The 18,610-nt window shown below is 60.4% G+C and overlaps 3 protein-coding genes across 3 annotated transcripts; 2 read left to right on the forward strand and 1 right to left on the reverse strand.

Annotated features, from left to right (window-relative positions):
• The first annotated feature begins 172 nt into the window (after positions 1 to 172).
• On the forward strand, positions 173 to 4,941 carry HMCES (5-hydroxymethylcytosine binding, ES cell specific). Its single transcript, XM_084292442.1, has 6 exons — positions 173 to 401; positions 1,827 to 1,970; positions 2,137 to 2,256; positions 2,789 to 2,949; positions 3,397 to 3,589; positions 3,995 to 4,941. The coding sequence occupies exons 1-6, from the start codon at positions 219 to 221 to the stop codon at positions 4,199 to 4,201; spliced, it is 1,008 nt and encodes a 335-aa protein (XP_084148568.1). The 5' UTR covers positions 173 to 218; the 3' UTR covers positions 4,202 to 4,941.
• Positions 4,942 to 6,236: 1,295 nt separating this feature from the next.
• On the forward strand, positions 6,237 to 8,659 carry LOC311213179 (histone H2A type 2-B). Its single transcript, XM_084293037.1, has 2 exons — positions 6,237 to 6,304; positions 6,426 to 8,659. Exon 2 carries the CDS (start codon positions 6,486 to 6,488, stop codon positions 6,864 to 6,866), a length of 381 nt encoding a protein of 126 aa, XP_084149163.1. The 5' UTR covers positions 6,237 to 6,304; positions 6,426 to 6,485; the 3' UTR covers positions 6,867 to 8,659.
• A 1,892-nt stretch (positions 8,660 to 10,551) lies between these two features.
• Positions 10,552 to 12,110, reverse strand: H1-10 (H1.10 linker histone). Its single transcript, XM_084292452.1, has one exon. The coding sequence runs from the start codon at positions 11,995 to 11,997 to the stop codon at positions 11,326 to 11,328; it is 672 nt and encodes a 223-aa protein (XP_084148578.1). The 5' UTR covers positions 11,998 to 12,110; the 3' UTR covers positions 10,552 to 11,325.
• Between the last annotated feature and the right edge of the window lie 6,500 nt (positions 12,111 to 18,610).

The following is an 18,610-nucleotide window of genomic DNA, read 5'->3' on the forward strand; positions in this document are numbered from 1 at the left end:
TGCCCTGCTCTGTTTCGGGGGTTCCCAGCTCATAACACCTCCCTCTACCCGCTCGGGGGGGAGGCTGGCTCCAGGCGGAGCCTCCCTTCTCCTCCTCCCCGACGGCGGGGCCGGCCTCGGGGCGGAGCAGGGGGCTGGCCCGGCCCTTCCCGGGGCTGCCCAAGCCCTTCCCGGTGCTGGCCGTGCCGTTCCGTTCCGTTCCGTGCCATCTCTGCGGGATGTGCGGCCGCACCGCCTGCTCGCTGGGCGCCGAGCTCCTCCGCCGTGCCTGCGCCTACCGGGACCGGCGGGGCAGGCAGCGGCAACCCGAGTGGGTGCGGGAGGAGCGCTACCGGCCCTCCTACAACAAGGGCCCGCAGTCCAGCAGCCCCGTCCTGCTGTCCCGCAAGCATCTCCAGCAGGTAGCCCCCCGGCCGGGTGCAATGCTTCGCTTTTCTACGAGGGGAACGGGGATGGGGGCGCCTGGGCGCATCCTGGGGTGGTCCCCGGGGTGCTGGGCTGGGTGCTGGCTGCTTGGGTTGCTCCTTGCTCAGCCTGGGTGTTGAATGGGCTAAGGGCAGGGATTTCTCTTCTGGGTAATGTTTACAGGGTGCTGCCAGTGTGGTGGTTTCTGTGCAGGTTTGTGTGCGAGTAACTCGTGTTTGTAGGGTTTTGTCCCAGCTCTCTGAAGGTACCCCGTGGGTTTGGTTGTGCTGTGCCCAGACTTGCTTTCGTTTCGTAGCGCTGCCGAACGGCCGCGTCGCTTCGCAGGGGAGAGCAGAGAGAGAAAAAAAAATAGCTTCAGGGCTGTAAAATGCCCCCACACCTGTGCTGGCCGTTATCCGGCTAATTAAAGCCTCAACAGCCCGAACCTTCCCTGGCCAACCTGCGCGGTAAAACTGCTGGTGCATCTCGCTGGGTTTCGCACAGCCGGGTGCCCACCGACCTGCTGCTCTTTGGTGTTCAGCAGGGCAAGGATGGGGGCACTGGGCTGAAACACCCCTCCTGCCGCTCCTCCTGCCCGCTCAGCGGGGCAGCTGCAGCAATCCCAAACTGGGAACGGGCTAGGTTCACCCAGGGCTTCCTTGGGGAAATCACAAGTATTGCTTTGATATCAGAAAACACCCTTTGCACCCTGCTTCCCTGCCTCTGGGGTCCCGTGTCTCCTCTGCAGCAGGTGTTGAGCTCCCAGAGCAAAAGGGGAGGCCCTATAAAATACTTATATATGTATATATGTGTATATATATATATGTATAATATATATATAGGGGTCCTATAAATATAATAAATACAATAGCAACAAATATAATAATAAAATATAATTTAAAATAAAAATAATTATAGTAACGTAACACAGGCCCTATAATACTCCTATACACATCCTGCACCACCCCGTAGCTCTTTGGGCACAGTTGTGCCCCAGGGCGTCGCTCGCCCCCACTGCGCCCCTGTGGGGCTGGTGGCTGCGGGCAGAAAGCGAGAGCGAGCTGGGGGAGAAGTGAAAGCCACCGAGGCGTTTCCATTGTCCAAACTGAGACAATATGCAAAGAGTGAAAGTGAAGCGGGTCAGCAGAAATCACGTTATTGAAATGAAGGTGAGATTCGGGCCCTCTGGGACGCGCTCTTTGAATAGGGGAGTTCAGAGAACCTCAGCGCCGGCCCGGTGTTTGTTAAACGCAGCAGGGACGGAGTGCTCGGGTCGCCGGGCTCTTGCTGCTGCAGAAAAGCGGCATTCATCGCTCTGGATAGATACCTGGTGCAGATGTATTTTTAGGGTGAACATCACCAAGAATGTCATTGTGATTTGTGGGTGCACTGACACGGGCGTCTCTCTGCTTGTCCGTAAGGATGCGGACTCCTCCGAGCGGGTCCTCATGGACATGCGGTGGGGCCTGGTTCCCTCCTGGTTCAAAGAGAACGACCCCTCCAAAATGCAGTTTAAGACCTCCAACTGCCGCAGCGACACCATGCTGAGCAAGTTCTCCTACAAGGTGGGTGAGCTGCGCCCCCCGTGCCGTTCCCAATCGCTGGGGGCCGTCCTACGTGCGCCCTGTGGTGGCCCAGGTCTGGGTGCCGGTGGTCACATCAGTGCCCGTCCCCCCTCTCGTGCTGCCCGGGGCTGTGGTTCACGGCTCTCTCGTGTTTTCTCTCCCCCAGGGCCCTCTCCTCAAGGGCAAGCGCTGCGTGGTGCTGGCGGATGGCTTCTACGAGTGGCAGCAGTGCGGCGGGGGCAAGCAGCCCTACTTCATTTACTTCCCCCAGAGCAAGGACGACCAGGTACGGAGCCTGGGCGCTGAGCTCGGCCCCCCCTGCTCCCTCTGAGCAGCCTGGGGATATGCATGAGAAGCCCTTATTGACCTGGCGTGGTGCACCAGGTGTTGGAAGGGCTGAAACTGGGAAGTGCAGTTGGGAATTCCCTTTGGAGGGCATTTTGCTGCTGCTCCCCCGGAATCAGGGGTCCCTGATTCTGTGGTCCTGGGGCCGTCCCCGGTCCCGCGGCGTGCCCCCGTCACGCTGGCTGCTCCCCTATTTGCATGGGCGGGTGATGTGTTTCCCAGGGGACTCGGCCGTGAGTTTCACTGCCTCTTTTGCTTCGTCCGGGCTGGTGGCCAGGATGCAGAGAAGGGGAGGAAGGTTTGGATGTGGGAAGGTGAATCTTTGGTAACTGTCCTTCCCAGGGAGCCCCCGGTTAGTTTGGATCAGGAATGATCCAGGGCTACAGCAGGGCAACAACTCGCAGGGCTGCAGTGCTTCGGCTGCCCAGGAGCTGGCATGGGATGGAAACGCTGGGGCCGTGTCTCTCCTCCAGGCCGAGGGGGAAGATGGAGACAAGGAGTGGAAGGGCTGGAGGCTGCTCACCATGGCCGGGATTTTCGACTGCTGGGAGCCGCCGGCGGGAGGAGAAGCGCTGTACACCTACACCATCATCACCGTGGATGCCTCCAAGGACCTGAGCTTCATCCACCACAGGCAAGTGAGGTGCACGGCAGGGCCAGGGGCTACGTGGGCTGGGAGCCCTGCCTCCTCCTGATGCCTTCAGGAGACAAACATTACAACATTACTGGCTTGTCTCAGGTCACTGCCTCACACCTTTTCCATAAATCCCCACCTCAGCACCCTGGCGAGGAGCAGTTGGAGTCGAGTTGCTCTCGGGCTGCCCGGGACCCGCTGATCTCCCCCTTTGCCTCTCCACCTGGGCAATGCATGCGTGCTCTGCCCCGAGCATCCCACAGATAAAATTAATCTGTGGATAAAATTAATCAGAAGCTCCATGTGGCTTCTGAAAGGCAGCGCCGTGCCACGCTGCCAGCTCCGTTCTTGCTTACAAATCTTGCTTCTGATGCTCTGCAGCACCAGCGCTGGTGCTGGGTTGAGCTCAGCAGCGCCGTGACCGCGTGGTCCCCTCCTTGTGCCTAGGATGCCGGCCATCCTGGACGGGGAAGAGGCCATCAGGAAATGGCTGGACTTCGCTGAAGTGCCCACCCAGGAGGCGGTTAAACTCATCCAGCCCACCGAGAACATCGTCTTCCACCCCGTGTCCACCTTTGTCAACAGCGTGCGCAACGACACGCCCGAGTGCCTTGCGCCCATCGAGCTGGGAGCCAAGAAGGTGAGCGCTGGGGTGGGCTCGGCCAGGGGAGGGGACAGTGCCTGGGGTGTCCCCGAGCAGGGACAGTGCTGCAGGCTCCCTGAGGGGCTGCAGACACCACATGGGCACATGTTGGATGCTGGAGAGCAGCGGCCCCGAACAGATTCCCTTCCCTCCGCTTCCAGAAATAAACCGTGTCACCCCGTGCCAGGGTTTTTGTGCCAAATGAGGTGAATTCCATGTGAAACGGGGCTTGGAACAAACTTGTTCACAGCAGCCCCGGGAGCCTCCTGCAGACGTGCTGGCTGCCCTCGCTCCAGCACCCGCATCCCGCTCTGGACCAGCTCTGAGTTGGCTGCTGTGCGCGCATCCTTCCCGGCCCTCGTGGGCATCTCACTCCTCTCCTGCTGCCTTTTGTCTCTCCAGGAGGTCAAAGCCACCGCGAGCAGCAAAATGATGCTGGGCTGGTTAAAAAACTCCCAGGAGGCCTCCCCCAAGAAGAAAGAAAATGAATTGCCCAGGTGGACGAGCCAGTTCATCCACAGCCCTTCGCCCAAGAAAAGCAGCGCGGATATCCTGCAGCAGTGGCTGGGGAAGGAGGGAGAGCCGGCTGCGAAGAAGCGCAAGCTTTAGTGGCAGCTGGGGTGGCTGGCCATCCCTTTCTCTCCTGATTTCCTCAAGCTGAACGAGGGATGTTTGTTGGAAGGCTTCGCAGAGTGCTGCTGAGATTCTCCAAGCCTCTCAGGTGTTGATCTGATGTTCTGGGTTGTTGTCTCTGTTCTTTGTGTGTTCTGAAAGGCTACTGTTTGCCTCCTCTCATTTCCTTTTTTTTGTCTTTTTTTTTGTATTAAACTCATGCCTCTTTTCCATTTAATTCCATGTTGCTCCTGTACAAACTCCTTCCTAATGCTTCCACCCTCAAAAAGCGCTGGCAGTGCAGAGACACGTGCGATAAGTGCTAAGAGGAAACCCAAGGCCGGGAGGCTCCACCACAGGCATCCTGCTCTGCCCAGCGCAGCAGCCGGCATCCATGGGCCTCAGGGAATGGGTTAAAAATCCTCCCTGGAGGAAATGGACTTTGCCTGGGTTTCCCTGCATGGAGTGGGGTGGGCGAACATCTCGGTCACGTTGCTTGTACAATCATTTGTTAATGGGATTGGAAGCCTTAGCGAGGATTTTCTTGATCTGTGGATGGATGCACTCTGTCTTGCCCGTAAAGGTCACTCGTTAAAGCCCAGACAACCACAGTGCCCCCGCAGAGCAGCACGGGGCCGCTGCTTTTGAGGTCAGGGATTTTGTAAACAGAGCCAGATGTTGCAGGCCAAAAGCCGTACGTGTTGGGGCCCTCGCTGGAAAGCGGTTCTTAATTTATACTGGAAGCAATAAAATGGGATTGACTGGTGGATGTGTGCGTGTCTGCGCCCCCGTTCCCCACCGCAGCGCCGCTGGCTCTGTTTGCCAGGCACGGCCGTGTTTCCCTGCCAGCTGCCGGGGGGACAGCAGCCAGCAGCAGCAGCTGAGCTGCCAGGGCACGGGCAGGATGCTGCTGGTGAAGAGCTGCTCTTTGCCAGTGAAAAATATTCCAAATATTCCCCGGGGACCCGTTCTGGGGCTGCTCGCGATGATCTGTCCCTGGGGAGTGGCTGGGGTGGCCCTAGCAGGGGCCTGTCCATGGAGAAGGGACCGGGATGGGCAGGCAGGGAGCCCAGAGAGCTCTCAGGGCCAAATCTGTACCCAAATCCCTCGCGTGCCTCGGGGGTGGCTGAGCCCAGAAGGTCTCCTGGCTTACGGGAAGCTGGGTTGGGATTAGGATTTCCAGCCAGAAGCCTGTTGCCGGCTGGCTCCTCGCCACTCCCACGGTGACTCAAGGCCAGCGAGTCGCTGCGTTGGCAGCTCCTGGCAGAATCCATCAGTCTGCACCGCTGGGGCTGTCACCTCCGCACCTGCCCTTGGAGGTTCCTCTCCTCATCCCGCAGCTCCCCAAGGGCGAGCAGACAGCTCAGGCAGCCCCAGAGCAGGTGTTTCCAGTGGGCAGGCATTTCCAAAGGTCACTGTCTCATTGCAAATTTACGCCAGGGTCCCAGGTGCCAGGCAGACAGGGAGGATGCTCTGAGCACAGCAGGACGCTCACCTTCCCCTGCTCTTGTGCTCTTGCCCCTGGCAGCCACCAGCAGGAGGACGGCACCTCCCTGTCCTCCATCCCCACACCTGGGAGCCCAGCGCTCCCTGGGGAGCTGAGGGTGCGGGTATCTCCCTGCAGGCTGCGAGCAGGGGCAGCGCCGTCCCCACCTGCAACCTCTGCTGGGGGCTCAGTGGGGCAGCGCTGCTGCAGGGGGACCCCCAGGGGGGTCAGACCCACAGAGGGGTCACAGCCACAAGCCCCGGCTCGGCCCCAGACTCCTGCCCCGGCCTCTCCCCGTGCACAACGGGACCGGGAGCGCTGCGGGGGCTCCGCTCCGACCCCACGGCCCCGAGGACTCCCCGCGAGCACCGAGCGGCCGCGCCCCGCCGGGCGCTGCCCTGGGCGGCCCCGCCGCGGAGCCGGGGCGCGGGGAGCCCTATGCAAATCAGGGATCGGCGCGGCGGCCAATGGGAGCCGCGCCGCCCGCGGCGCCAGCCAATGGGGAGCGGCGGCGGCGGGGCGGGCAGCGATATCCGCGGCGCGGCGGCGGCGGCGCGGGCAGTGCGGCGGCGGGCGGCGGGCAGGGCGGAGCGGAGCGGCGGCGGGCGGCAGCGGTAAGGGCGGCGGGGGGACGGCTTTTAGCGGCCCGGTAGCGCTCGGAGCGGCCCGGCACGGCCCGGGGCAGCTCGGTAGGGCCCGGCACGTTGCGTTTTAACGGCGTTTGTCTCTCCGCAGGCGCCCGGACCGTCAGTGCGCGGCGCTGCAGGGCGGCTGAGCGGCCGCTGCCTGCCGGCCATGTCGGGCCGCGGCAAGTCCGGCGGCAAGGCGCGGGCCAAGGCCAAGTCGCGCTCGTCGCGGGCCGGGCTGCAGTTCCCGGTGGGCCGCGTGCACCGGCTGCTGCGCAAGGGGAACTACGCGGAGCGGGTGGGCGCCGGGGCGCCGGTGTACCTGGCGGCCGTGCTGGAGTACCTCTCGGCCGAGATCCTGGAGCTGGCGGGCAACGCGGCCCGCGACAACAAGAAGACGCGCATCATCCCGCGGCACCTGCAGCTGGCCATCCGCAACGACGAGGAGCTCAACAAGCTGCTGGGCGGCGTGACCATCGCGCAGGGCGGCGTCCTGCCCAACATCCAGGCCGTGCTGCTGCCCAAGAAGACGCAGAGCTCCAAGAAGTGAGCGCTGGGCGCCCCTCCCCTGCTCCTGGTCCCCCCCTGCCTCGCTGCTGCCCGCCCTGCTGTCCCCGTGGGGATGGGGGTCCCCTTTCTGCCCCTCCAGCCTATCTGGGCGGCTGGCCCTGGCTGCAGCCCGCCAGCCCTCCGCTGGCCCCCCGTCCTGGGCTGCGGCGGGGTGCTGGGGAGCGTGGGTGAGGTCTGCTTGTGCCCCCGCCCTACCCCTCTTCCCTCTGGAAGAAGCGTTGTTGGAGGAGATGACAGGAGCGTGGCTGGTGGTGGCACCCAGAGCCATGTGGTCAGGTTGCTGTGCGGAGCTGCTGCTAGCTGCTGAGGACTGTTTTGGCTGGGGTGGGGATGGACGTGGGTCCCCCCAGCTGCCTCTGGCAGCCCTGGGGCTCTGCGGGGCCCCCCCGGCTGGCCCTGCTCACCCCGGTGTGAGGATGGGACTTGCCCCCGCTGCGCACCCCCATCGACACCATCCCAACTGCACTGCAGTGGGGAGGGCAGGGGGCTGGAAAATGTGAAAAGGAGAAGTTTCTCCGTCAGCAAGAAGTGACTGTTAGTCTTAGTTCTGTTCATGGTAAAGCTCGTGCGTTGCCTACTGTGAAGAAGCTCTGGTCCTATTTATTTTGAGGTCTCCTATTTTTGGGGTCCCTCCCTGCCAAGGCACCTTCCTGCAGCTCCCCCGGCTCGGTGGGCACCGAGGGCTCTGCGGTGCCGGGGGGGTGCGGTGACAAATCCCTTCGGAGCGTCGCAAGGTCAGGCGCCCGCCGCGGGGAGCGGGAGCTGCCATCTTCTGCTGTGGCTCCGCTCTTCTCCCGGCGCGGAGCGGCTCCCGGCTGCAGAAGCCCTTCGTGTCACCGGGAGCTACCTTGCACCCTGGTTGCACTTCTGGAAATGACATGCTGTGTCTCCTTTCTGTTTGTTCGACATGATTCCTGGGTTCTGAGAAATAAAAGTGACGATGCTGTCTGTTAACTGTAACCCTCCATGGATTAATATTTATTTTAAAAGATGCTAGAATTTGTATTAAAGCCCACTCCTAGCTAGTACGGTATTTATTTAATGGCTGTGTGGATAATGTGTGAGCATGGGGTCAGGCTGGCTGTCCCGTGACACCAGGAATAGCTGATGCAGAGACAGCTTTTCCTCGCTGCCCGGAGCAGCCTGCTTCTGTGGAGGCCGATTGTCATGTGCATGCAGCAGTGTCTGGGCAATCGGGCTGTTCATAACCTGTTTTTTTAATTAAAACGGGCAACTCCTCTTTCTGTGCCGTAAGTAGCATGTGTTCAACCTATTGACTCCGCTGTTAATCGTGTGGATGCAGTAACCTAGCCGGGCTCTGGCTTTATTATTACCTAGAGTAGAAGAACCTGGATGCTCGGCAGCCGGTTGTACCAGGGGGTTTTATGCTCTGTTGTAGGACGTGGAAGCGGTGTGCTCGTTCATGTTGTGCTCGTGGGGGTGCAGACGGGTCCCTTGGTTGTGCCGTGGTCCTCCAGCCTCAGGGTGGGGGGGACACCTGGCTGCAGCCACCTGCTGGGGTCCCCCTTCTGTAATGGGACCGCTGCCAGCGGTGGGGTGGGGACGGGGGGCTCCTTCCCACACAGGCTGCTGCATGGTGTGGCGGTCACCGTGGCTGCATCCAAGGGGCTTCCTCTCTCCCTCCTGTTTTCCCCAGGGCCGGTGTTCTGTACATCTCGGGAGTGCTTTGTATTTCTTAGCAAACGCGGGATTTGTGATACTGAAAAAGAATGGTGCAACCCCCATGTCTGATTAAACTGGCTCCCTGTCGAATGCTGTTGGACGTGCTGTGTCTGTCACCTCACCGATGCCGCTCGGTCCCGCTGCAGGAGCCGGCTCTGCTGGCGGCTGGGCTCGTCTCCAAGCAGGAGGAACCAGAGCAGGCCTGGAACTCCTTGTGCTTGGCCCCTACGAAGTCTTTTCCCCGCCTGGGAGCAGGTCAAGCCCTTCTCCAGCTCTCCACCCTGCCTCGGCAGTGGCGTATTGCCCGGGTGGTGTGTTGTGGGCGTCTGGAAGCCTGAGGTGCTGGGAGGGAGGGGGGCACCCGGGTGCTGGAGGTGCGCTCACCACCTTGAGGACCCTCGGGGAGACCCAGCAGGCAAAGGGTGGTGGGCTTGTGGTGGTCAGAGGGGAGAAGCTGACCCGGATGGGGAGGGTGGAGGCCTGGGGCTAATAGGGCTGATTTTTTTGCTCCTACACCTCTCTGCTGGATGTCTCGGGCTTGCCAGAGCTGCCCAGCACCCTCGCTGCCTGCTGCAGGTAGGAGGGGCTCCAGAAGACTTGAGGTGCTGAGCTGGTTGTTATGGGGGGTACACCTCCTGCCCCAAAAAGAGAGAGAAAACCCAAATAATGAAAGGCATGGGTGAGTGGAATGGAGATGGGCTTGGTGGCTCCTTGGAGGTGGAGGGAAGCAGGGGGATCCCACCAGCACATGCAGCCCCTGGAGCTGTGCTGGCCCCATGTGCGGATCTGCTAGTGCCTTAGCCCGGCCAGGTCCCGGAGCTAGCAGCCCCCAACCTGCAGTGTCACCTGCTGTCACTGCTGGGGCACAGCAGCTCCCCTGCAGCACCAGGCCTGTGGGGCAGATGCTGATGCTTGGTGGGACTTGCGTTGGGGGAGGACAGTGCCTGGCCTAACCCAGCAGCTGTGCCCTAAATACAGGCCTGGGGAGGCTGCAGCCTCCTGGTCAGGGCACTGCTGCTCTTTTCCAGGCCTGCTGTTGCTGGATTCAGCTGATGGAATGGTCCAGGGGGAGTGAGACTTGCTGCCCTCCTGCCTGTGCCCCCAGCACAGCAACAAAGCAGCTCCACGGGCAGCTGCGCCCTGGGAGGCGGTGGCTGCTCCTTTTCCATCTGCAGGGAGGTGGGCAGGGAGTGCCAGGGGGCTCCCAGGGTGGGCTGCCTGAGCTGCCGCACACCCCCTAGAAGGAAGCCTGGTGGCCCCCTGGGGGTACAGTGAGCTGCTGCCTTCCCCCTGCTCCTTGCAGGGCCCCCTTGGCCTTTCCTGCTGCAGAACTACAAGGTACGGCAGGGCTCCTCCACCTCCCCTCGCTCCCTCCCCTGCAGTGGAATGCGCTGGGCCCCTCACCCATCCTGCAACCCCCTCGGGGGTGCTGCTGCCCCCTGCAGCCCCCGAGCTGCGGGCTCGCCCCTTGCCCCGCGCGCACCAGTGGTGGAACAAAATGGCCCAGCTCCCTGGCGCTGCTTTATGCAACCTCACTGGGGCGAGCTATAAATAGGCGCAGCTGATGCCAGGGGTGGCTCCGAGGGGTGTGCGCTGCGATGAGCTGCGCTGCTGGAGCCGTGCGTGCATGCAGCATGCAGCTGAAGCTCCTGGGGGGGCTCAAAGGGAAGGGGCTCACCCTGTGAGGTGCCCCTGCTACCTTCAGGCTGGCTGCAGGGTGGGCGAGGGCCCCTCCGTGGCACTGCCAGCTGCAGCGGCGCAGGGGCTGCTCTCCTACCTCCGTGCCAGGAGCCCCCCCCGCCCCCCTCCTGCACACGATGCCGGCTGCGGAGCCCCCTCGCCCCCCGCCCTTTCCTTCCCCACGACAGCTCCATTTATTTTTTTTATTTTTTTATCAATTTATTTGAAACGACGACAAATGAAAAGAGAAAAAATAAAAATAAAAAAAACAACCTCCCAACCCTCAAAAATGCGTAACCAAACCCACCCCTAAAACGCTTTAAAAAAAAAAAAAAGACAAAAAAAAAGAACGTAAAGGCCATCGGAGATGCGACCTCAACGGCAGCCGCGGGGCCCTGCGCCGGGCCCCCCCCCCCTACCCCCCCCCCCTCCCCGGGCTCACCCCGCCCGCCGCCAGGGGAGCCCCGGCCCTTTAAGAGCGCCAGACGCCGCGGCAGCCAATTGGCGCCCGCCGGGCCGTTGCCATGGCGCCGGGGGCCGGGAGCCAATAGGGGGCGCCGTGGCTTTTCGAAATGGCCGCGAGCAGGCACGGGGCGCCCGGCGGGCGGGGCGGGGAGGGAAGGGAAGGGGGGCGCGGGCGGCGGGAGCCGGCCCACGTGGCGCGGGGGCGCCGCAGAGCGGCTGCTATGGGAACCGGGCGGGAAGGGGCCCGGCGGGGGGAGGGGGGGACCGGAGGGGGTGGGGGGGGGCACCAGAAACCGTCGACGAGCGGGGAGGGGCACGGCTGAAAACAAAGGGGCGCGATGGGGGGGAAGCCGCGGGGATGGGGGGCGGGGGGGGGGGGGAAAGGCGCCGAGCGGACGGGGAAAAAAGGGGGGTGGGGGGTAAATGGGGGGGCTGGGGCAGCCGCAGCCCCGCTCACCGCGCACGGCGGCGGCTGCGGAGTCGGCGACACAAAGCGGGTCCCCGGGGGGCTGTCCTCAGAGCAGTCCGTGCCGTGGGGCTCCCAGTCCTGGCGGGGAGGGGGGGCCCCCCTCCGCCCCCCCCCCCAGCCCGGGGCTCCCCGCGCCCCGCTCTCATGCCTTCCTGCTCTTGAGCGCCTTGGGCTTTGCGGACTTCTTCACCTTCTTGCCCCCCGGGGACGCGGCTCCCTTCTTGGTGGCCTTCTTGGCTTTGCCTTTGTCCTTCTTCGCCGCCGCGCTGCTCGCTCCCTTCTTGTGGGATTTCTTCTCGGGCTTCTTGCTCTTGGCCGCGGCTTTCTTCTCCGCCCGCCGCGACGCGGAGGCCGCCGCCTTCTTATGGGACTTGTGGGCGCTGCTGCCCGCGCCCCCGTCCCCGCCGCCCTCCAGCTTCTTCCTGTTGAGCTTGAAGGAGCCGTTGGCGCCGGTGCCCTTGACCTGGAGCAGCGTGTCGTTCTGCACCAGCGCCTTGATGGAGTACTTCAGGTAGGTCCTGCCGTTCTGCTGGTCGAACCAGGCCACCTTCTTGGCCTCGTTGTAGATCTTGGCCAGCGAGGAGCCATTACGCTCGCCCAGCTTGCGGATCGTCTCCACCACCAGCTGGCTGTATTTGCCCGGCTGGTTCTTCTTCTTGTTGTTCTTTTTCTTCTTCGAAGGCGACAGCGAGGAGGAGCCGCCGCCGCCGCCGGCGGTTTTCGCTTTCTTGGCGGCCGCCTTCTTGTCGGCCGCGATCGGCACCTCCTCCGCCTCGGTCAGGGGCAGATCGGCTTCTTCCAGCTCCACCGACATGGTGCCGGCAGGAGAACGGGCGGTCGGCGGCGAGCGGGCGGCTGCAGGAGCGGCGTGGCGGAGGCCGGGCGGAGGGGCAGCTGCTCTCCTGCTCCGCTCCGCTCCGCGCCGCCGCCGCCGCGCTCTGGCGGGGCGGGCGCCGCCTCCCGCCTTTATATGGGCGCGGGGCGGACCACGTTGAGAACAACAACAGCGCGGTCCGCCGGCCAGCCCCGACTTGTGCTTCTTGGGGCCCTTTCGCGGGGCTCCCGCGCCGCCGCCCGGCCCCCCCGCGCCCCGCCGCCCGCCCCGCGCCCCGCTCCCCGCCGCCCCCCGCCCCGCCGCCGCCCCCGCGCCCCCCGCCGCCCGCCGCCCGCCGCCCCCCGCCGCGATTTCGGGAGCTCTCCCGGCGCGGCGGAGGGAACGAGGAGGGGGGCGCCCGGCGCGGCGGCGGCTGGAGCCCGACCGCGACCCCCCCGCCCCGAGCCGCCGCCGCCCCCGGCCGCCGAAAAGGGGCCGCCGCGGCCGGGGGGCGACGGAGGGCGGCGGGGGGGGGCGGCGGCGGCGCTGGCCCCGGGTTCTCCGGAGGGAACTAACACAGGCGACGCCCTCCCGCGGCCGCCGGCAGCAGCGCGGAGACGCCGAGCCCAAAGCGGGGGTCCCCGCCCCGGCGATGGGGGCCGCGCCCCACACCGCCCCCCAGCCCCGCTGCAACCCGGACGGGGCCCCCCCGGTGGGGGGGGGGGTCCTGAGGGACTCGTGTATTGTGCCCCCCCCCCCCCCCCCCCAACCCATCGGGCATCAAGGGGTGGGGGCAGCGCGGAGGGACCCGGGGGGTTGGTGGTGGTGGGGGGGGACTGGGGGCACCCCCGGATTGAGAGATTTGGGGGGGGGGGGGCGCAACGTTGTCGTCTCCGGAGCCCCTCCGCCCTGAGGGGGTGGGGGGCGGCTCCTCGCTGCAGGCCGCAGCTCTGCAGGGCCGGGGGGGCAACAGCGGTGCAAGGAACACCCCCTGCTGCCCCCACTTATACACCCGCCCCCCCTCCAAAAAAAAAACCCACGGGGGAAACGAGGATGCGGGGGGGCGGGGGGGGGGGAAGGGGGAAAACACACGAATGGGGCCCCCTTGCAGAGCTGTGGGGCGGGCCTGGAGGGGCCCCGAGCCCCAGCACCATGGGAATCAAAGGGGGAGGGTGTGTGTGGGGGGTGTCCATGTGCCCCCCAGTGTCGCTGGGCCGGGGGCGTTTGAGTGCGTGGGGGCACCCCCGTGCCCTGGGAGGCCGCAGGCGTGGGGCGGGACGCGGGGCACACCCCCCACACCCCGTGTGTGTGTGTGTCCCCCTCCCCCTTACACACACACACACACACACACATGTGCGCCCCCCCCACGCTCACACACATGTGCACACGCACCCGCGGCACGCCCCCTGCCCACGCACACCGCGCCGAGCCCGCACCGCCTCCTCCCCTCCTCCTCCTCCTCCTCCTCCTCCTCCTCCTCCTCCTCCTCCTCCTCCTCCTCCCCCATCCCCCGGCTCCTCTCCGCCATTTCCCTCTCCCTGGCCCCCCACCGCCGGCCCGGGGCTCCCCGCCCCCGTTCTCCCCCCTCAGCCCCCTCTGGAGCCCTCCCCGCGCCCCAAAAAATCACGGGGGGGGGGGGTCCCCAGCATCCTCCTCCCCTTCCCGGGGCCGGATCCTGCCCCACGCCCCCCAGCCAGCAGCGGGTGCCCATCGCCGAGCCCCCTCCCCGAGGCCCCCCCGCAGCATCCCTGCGATGAGTTGCGGCCGGGCTCAGCCTCCGGTGGGGAAATATGTGCGTGCACACATAGACACGCACACACAGGTGTGTTTTTAATAGATATCTACATATAAAGTACACATAAAATACAGAGGGGAGATATAATTTGTGCCTGCGTGCACGTCAGGCGAGGCAGCACGCCGCTTGCACACCCATGTGGCTGTGAGTGCCTGCGGGGAGAGCAATGAGGACTGCACACACGCGTGTACACGCGTGATGAGCGGCTGGGGCAGCCGGGTGAGCACGCTCAGGCCCCAAGGAGAGGGTGGAGAACAGGAGCAGAAGAGTGTCAGTACGTGGGGTGTAAATATCTAAGTAAAAAATGGGGGGGAGAGGGCGAGGGTCTGTGTTTGTGTGTGTGTGTGTGATCATCCCGCCCACCCCCAAAAAAAAAGGATAATAGAAAACGACACAAATGGATAAATATAAATATAAAAATGGATATAAATATATGAATTTGTACACAGTTGAAAAAAAAAATACACGGGGAAGGGGAGGAGGGGGGTGTGTATGCATGTGTGCACAGCTCCAAGAGGGATCTGCACAGAGCCTGGTAGCAGCCAGCCCCCACCACACGCACACACAACTACACACAGACACACACACACACACACACAGACACACACACACACACACACAGATACACACACACATCTTTCTCTGGCTGCACACAGCGGCTGTACAGGTATGTGCACGGTGTGGCAGAGCTGGTCACGCAGTTCTCATCCTGTTTAGCTGGGTGCCTACAGTACAGACGTACACAGAGCTGTGCACACGCTGTTCTCTCTCTGCATATGCTTATATCCTGAGTGAGCTGCTCTCAGACACAGTGTCTCTTGCTATATAATATATATATACATACCTTTATATGGCTAATGTAGCTACAGAACTGCACACACACACACACAAAACCACCCGAGTTTGCTACACTTACAGACAACTGCTCACATGCCACATAAAGGCAATGTGAGCAACATTCTTTCTCTTCCCTGCTCTCCCTCTCTCTTTGCCCCTGGCTATATACATAGATGCAGCTACATTTATACAGGCACGCAGAGGGAGAGCGCTGCTCTCTGTCTCTCACAGACACACACTTCTCACCATATATATGTATGTGTGCATAGAGGCTGAGCTGTTCACACAAACACGACACTCTCACCCTGTATATGTGAATATGGCTGTTCACACAGGAGCATTTACACAGTTCACTCTCTCCCTGCAAATATATAGAGAAAACATGCTAATCTCACACTATTCTATCAATAAAGCTATACACACATACATGTGCACACAGAGACCTGTACACAGGCACACCCCTCTCACTGTATACATATGCTTATATATACAGCTATGCTAAGAGAGCTGGTCACACAGACACACAATTTCTTTCTATATACACATATATAATGAGTTGTATATACACACTACTTTATATAGCTATGCTCTATGAATAGCTACTTACACACAGAGCCGTCCACAGCCACCTGGACCACACGTCTCGAGGTATGTATGCACATATACATACATGCTGAGAGCTGGTCACAACTCAACAAATCGCTTTATTGACACTTTACAAACATATATAATTAGTGCTGTACACATACTTTGTCTCTAGCTCAGCACAATGCAAGTGAGCACTGTTCTCTCTCACACACGCAGCATGTCCTTTCACCATATAGCTACATGTGCACATACAGATATAGCACGCGAGCTGTTCACACACAGACGCACTCGTGTCTTGCCCTCTCTGCATGTGTACATCTATGCCACAAGACAGCGTGCTTGTCACAGGCACACGCTGCTTTCCCTCCCTCTCAGTAAATACATGTAATTTAGATGTGTGTGTCCTTACAGACACAGGGAGAGCTCTCCACACACAACCACTAACTAATCTCTCCCCATCTTTCCATACACACGTCTATCTGTACACACACAGAGGGTGAGAGCTGGTAACGCATTATTCCCTCTCTTACTATGTATATACACACATATTCGCACACCCACACAGACATCATCCACTATAGACACTATTTATATACGTAATTGTGTGTGCACACGTGTATGTATCCCCTGCCCCCCTCCAATGTGTACAATCTGGGGTGCATACAACTATGCATGTATGTTTCTCTCAATATCTAGTTTGTGTGTGTGTATTTGGGGAGAGAAAGCTGCTCTCACAGAAATACTGTCTTGCTCTACACACATACACTTTTACATATTAACACGGAGACTGTTCATGCATGCAATTTGCTATATCGACCTAGATGCAGAGACAGGGCTGTTTATGCGCACATCTCTATGCATGTACACTTCTATCCTGAGGTCTTCTCACATACTTCTCTCTTGCTATACCTATAATCTGTATCTATGCATAGCATATACACATGTGCTACGTAGACAGCTGGTCACACACATAATTCTCTTAATTTTTATACATATGCATATATGTATATGTATATACACTCTCTATGTGTATATATCTGTATGTGCATGTGTACATACAGACTTGAAGATGAGGGGAGGGAACCTAACCTCTCTCTTTCTCTCTTAGCACACATACATGTATATAATGCTAGAGAAAGAGCTCACAGAATCACACAGAATCCCAGAATCATCTAGGTTGGAAGAGACATCGATCATCGAGTCCAACCTCTGACCTAACACTAACAAGTCCTCCACTAAACCATATCGCTAAGTTCAACATCTAAACGTCTTTTAAAGACTACCAGGGATGGTGACTCCACCACTTCCCTGGGCAGCCTCACAACCCTTTCCATAAAGAAGTTCTTCCTAATATCAAACCTAAAACACCCTGGTGCAACTTTAGCCCATTCCCCCTCGTCCTGTCACCAGGCACGTGGGAGAACAGGCCAACCCCCACCTCGCTACAGCCTCCTTTAAGGTATCTGTAGAGAGCGATAAGGTCGCCCCTGAGCCTCCTCTTCTCCAGGCTGAACAAGCCCAGCTCCCTCAGCCGCTCCTCGTAGGACTTGTTCTCCAGGCCCCTCACCAGCTTCGTTGCCCTTCTCTGCACCCGCTCAAGCACCTCGATGTCCTTCTTGTAGCGAGGGGCCCAAAACTGAACACAGTACTCGAGGTGCGGCCTCACCAGAGCTGAGTACAGGGGGACGATCACTTCCCTAGCCCTGCTGGTCACACTGTTCCTGATACAAGCCAGGATGCCGTTGGCCTTCTTGGCCACCTGAGCACACTGCTGGCTCATATTCAGCCGACTATCCACCATCACTCCCAGGTCCTTCTCTGCCTGGCAGCTCTCCAACCATTCCTCTCCCAGTCTGTAGCTCTGCTTGGGGTTATTGCGCCCCAGGTGCAGGACCCGGCACTTGGCCTTGTTGAACTTCATGCAGTTGACCTCAGCCCATCGGTGCAGCCTATCCAGATCCTCCTGCAGAGCTTTCCTACCCTCATGCAGATCGACACACGCACCTAACTTGGTGTCATCTGCGAACTTACTGAGGGTGCACTCAATGCCCTCGTCCAGATCATCAATGAAGATATTAAAGAGGACCAGCCCCAGCACCGAGCCCTGGGGGACGCCACTAGTGACTGGCCTCCAACTGGACTTGGCTCCATTCACCACGACTCTTTGGGCCCGGCTATCCAGCCAGTTTCTAACCCAACAAAGCGTGTGCCAGCCCAAGCCACGAGCAGATAGTTTCTTGAGGAGAATGCTGTGGGAAAATGAGATGGCTCACACACAAGCAGTGTTCCCTCTCACTCTCTCTATATGCAGAGAGTTCACACAGAGATATCCCCATACCCTCCTCCACATATATTTTAAGTATTTACCTATTTACGTAACTATGTGTCTTTATTTTCACCCCCACACATGTGTACATATACATCTATCTATTCATATTTATATGTTTTTGTAGAGAAATAGAAATAAAATTTATATGAGGGCAGCCATATCGATATATAGATTTTTATATATGTGTATATATAAAATCTCTTTGTATGTAATTACAAAAAAAAAAAAACAAAACAACTATACACTGGATGTGTGTACATCAGTAAGCCTGCAGCCCCCTCAGTGTGTTTGTGTCGGTGTAGCTCAGTACATAAATGCCTGCCCACAATTAAACCACGCTGTGCTCTCGGGCTGTGTCTGTGTAAGTTCCTGGCCAAACCCACACAGCTGTGCCCCCTGGACCTACCAGCATGTCCATGCCCTGCTTCCTCGAGCTCTCTCGCTCTCGAAGTATGCACAGCCATACATACACACTTCATAGTCTGTGTAAATGTATTTATAAATGTAAATCATGCACAAATATTCAGCGAGAACCAGCTCTGTGCACCCATACAGCTGCGAGACGTGTTTACGTGCTGCTGTGCCCACATCCCCCCGTGCACCTGGGGGCTGTGGGTGGGGGACTGGCAGCGGGGTGATGCTCACGGGGGGCTGGCGGCCGTTTGGGGCCGCAGGTGCATGGGGCCGGGGCTGGCTCCCAGCCTAGGTACGGGCTGAGCTCTGCCACCCTGGCACCACAGCTTGGCCTTCGTGCCGGCAGCGAGGGCGGAGGTCGGCTGCTCTTTGCTTCGATGATGCCCACACACACAGCGTCAATGCTGTCATGAAGCTGGTGTCCTGCAGAGCCCAGTTGCCCTCTGCAAAGTCCCCCGAGGGAAAAAAAAAAAGGGTCTCAGGCATCCACCGACTGGCTGCAAGATCCACGTTGCCCCAGCATCACACTGTGCTGCGAGTGGAAGGTGCTGGGGGTGACATTGCTCACTGCGCTTGGTGATAGCGGTGATGGGGGTGGTGGCACTTCTGCCCCATTTCTGCCCCCGAGGGCAGCAGGGTGAGTGAGGCTC

Source organism: Netta rufina (assembly GCF_964035555.1).
Source record: "Netta rufina genome assembly, chromosome: 10".
In the NCBI taxonomy this organism is placed as follows: Eukaryota; Metazoa; Chordata; class Aves; order Anseriformes; family Anatidae; genus Netta; species Netta rufina.